Source organism: Lupinus angustifolius, chromosome LG02 (genome assembly GCF_001865875.1).
Source record: "Lupinus angustifolius cultivar Tanjil chromosome LG02, LupAngTanjil_v1.0, whole genome shotgun sequence".
Lineage (NCBI taxonomy): Eukaryota > Viridiplantae > Streptophyta > Magnoliopsida > Fabales > Fabaceae > Lupinus > Lupinus angustifolius.
Genome location: NC_032010.1, coordinates 7,120,502 through 7,123,014, shown reverse-complemented (window position 1 = coordinate 7,123,014; position 2,513 = coordinate 7,120,502). Strand labels below are relative to the sequence as shown.

Sequence of the window (2,513 nt, the reverse complement as noted above, 5' to 3'; positions counted from 1 at the left end):
TTAAAGTGCCGCTCTTCGTTCTTTTAAAGACTTAAACTCATCAATGATTGAATCAGAGGTAAATGTTTCAGCTATTTCCTTTTCAATGTAAATCACCATGTTGTCTGCAAGAAATTCATCTTCCATCTTACTACGTAATCTTGTTTTGATTATCTTCATTGTTGAAAATGATCTTTCTGTAGTAGCTGTAGAAACCGGAAGAGTTAAGATAAGACGGATAACTCGATCAAGTAAGTAATATGCATTCACCTTTGTCAAAGCTGCACTTAATTCAGAGATGGTTGATATGTTCTTCAAATCTGAATGACTAACAACATTAAGAATAAAATGTTGAAGTTGATATCTCAAGTTAATCTTTTCTTGGTCATTGAAATCCATAGGATAAAATTTTTACACAAGAATACATATATTTTCAATATTAAATGTTTTATAAACATCCTTAGGATCCAAACTAGTGCTCAGAGTTAAAAGCTCCATTGTTTGCTCACTGAACCTGGGATTCAACACTTGTAATTGCTTGTCAATTGTAGTTAGAAATATGTTCACCCTATAATGATGCTCAAATGTGATGTGATCCTTTTGATGACGAGCACGCCCTTCACGTGCTATATAAGCGTTATTAAAATCAGGAATATAAATGTCATGTTGCTCACAAAATAATGTAACAGTTTTCAATAAACTTTGCCAACCACTATCTCTCAACTTTTGAATAAGTTCTTTTGTAGTACGAACTAGTTGCATGGCATTAACTATATCTTGGGACTTTAGCTGCAAAGCTTGACAAAGGCAATCTGTGATCCCCATAATCTCTTTCATCATCTGTAAAATCAATATGAACTCAATGAAGTCATAGTATTATAAGCAACATCTGCATCTACACGTTTAAGAGAACTTGATCCATTATCTATAATTTTGAGAAGGACCACACAAGTTGCATTATACATATTTATCAAGCTACAAATTGAAGAAAAATGTGAGCTCCAACGAGTATCTCCAACCCGTTTCAAAGTGCCAATCTGATTTTCTCCTTTACCAGTTATAAGTTCGTCAATCTCTAGCAAATGTTCTAACTCAGCTGATTTGACAGCTTGTAACTCATCATGACGCTTACTAGAGGAACACATAATATTGACAATAAAAGTCAATTTTGAGAAAAACTCATGGACAACTATAACTTCTCTTGATGCAGCAACCAAAGCAAGTTGTAATCTATGTGCAAAGCAATGCACATAATAAGCATGAGAACAATCTTTGAGAAACAACGCTTGTAATCCATTCCATTCCCCTCTCATATTACTTGCACCATCATACCCTTGGCCACGAATGTTTGAAACATCAAGATTATGTTGAGAAAGAACACCACATATTGCTTTTTGAAGAGTGATAGATGTAGTTTCCTTGACATGCACAATATCAAAAAATCGTTCTTGTATGTAACCATTTTTATCTACAAACCTCAAAACAATAGCCATTTGCTCCCTTTGTGATTCATCACATGATTCATCTATAACTATGCAAAATTTAGAATCTCCAATCTCGTCTCTGATATATCTTCTCACCTTACTAGACATGATATGCATGATTTCCTTCTGAATTATATGAGAGGTATACTTTGAATTATATGGAGCATTCTCCAACACTACTTTTGCAAGTTCATCATTATATGATACTAGGAGTTTTATGAGTTCAAGAAAATTACCTCTATTTTTTGATTGTGGCGTTTCATCGTGACCTCTAAAAGCACAAGCTTGAAAAGTGAGCCAGGGATTGAATCAATAGAGCTCCTAAGATGTAGCCGATTTTGTTTGATTTGATCGGAACTTTGCACATTGAAGATATTGCGAATATGCCCAGATTGGTTCAACAAATCAAAACAAGCTTTTATTGCATTATTGTGAGGCGAGCCACCAAGGTGAATAAGAAATGCACAATTCTTCCCAGCATTGACTTTTTTCCATGCTCTAAATCCTTTTCTAGTAAAGACATCAGATCCAGCCTGTGCGCTTGGTTTATTACTGAATAAATAGCAAGGTAAACAATAAGCAGCATCATTCACTATAGAGTACTCTAACCATGAAGGAAACATTTTGAGCCATGTGGATTGAAATCGTCTTGGATTTTTATCTTTATTTAATGGATAATCTTCAACATCACATTGATATGGTCCCCAATTTAGATAAGCTCTCCGAATTTCATCTCTTTGATTCACTGGATATTCCCAAATTTGAGGTCGTTTTCCAGGATCACATTCTAAAGAATTAATATCATATTCACCTATTGATACCTTTTGAACCTTTGAAGGTTGCTGATCTGGTTGAACTACTTGACCAAATGAAGAATTTTGTTGGGGTAAAGATATCGAAGCTATATCATCTTCATTATCTTTATCAGAAGGTTTCCTTTTAAAATAAGAATCAATTTTTTTATGCTTAGACATTGTACGTTTTTAGGTAATTTCATTAACCTGAAATTAATCATATAATGAATCATTATAAAATCAAATTATTAGAGAA

General features: G+C 33.6%; 1 protein-coding gene across 1 annotated transcript; it reads right to left on the bottom strand.

Annotated features, from left to right (window-relative positions):
- On the bottom strand, positions 1-2,437 carry LOC109326505 (zinc finger MYM-type protein 1-like). Its single transcript, XM_019559206.1, has 4 exons — positions 1,700-2,437; positions 867-1,589; positions 405-819; positions 1-299 (listed from the first exon to the last, which is right to left on the bottom strand). Exons 1-4 carry the CDS (start codon positions 2,435-2,437, stop codon positions 1-3), a joined length of 2,175 nt encoding a protein of 724 aa, XP_019414751.1.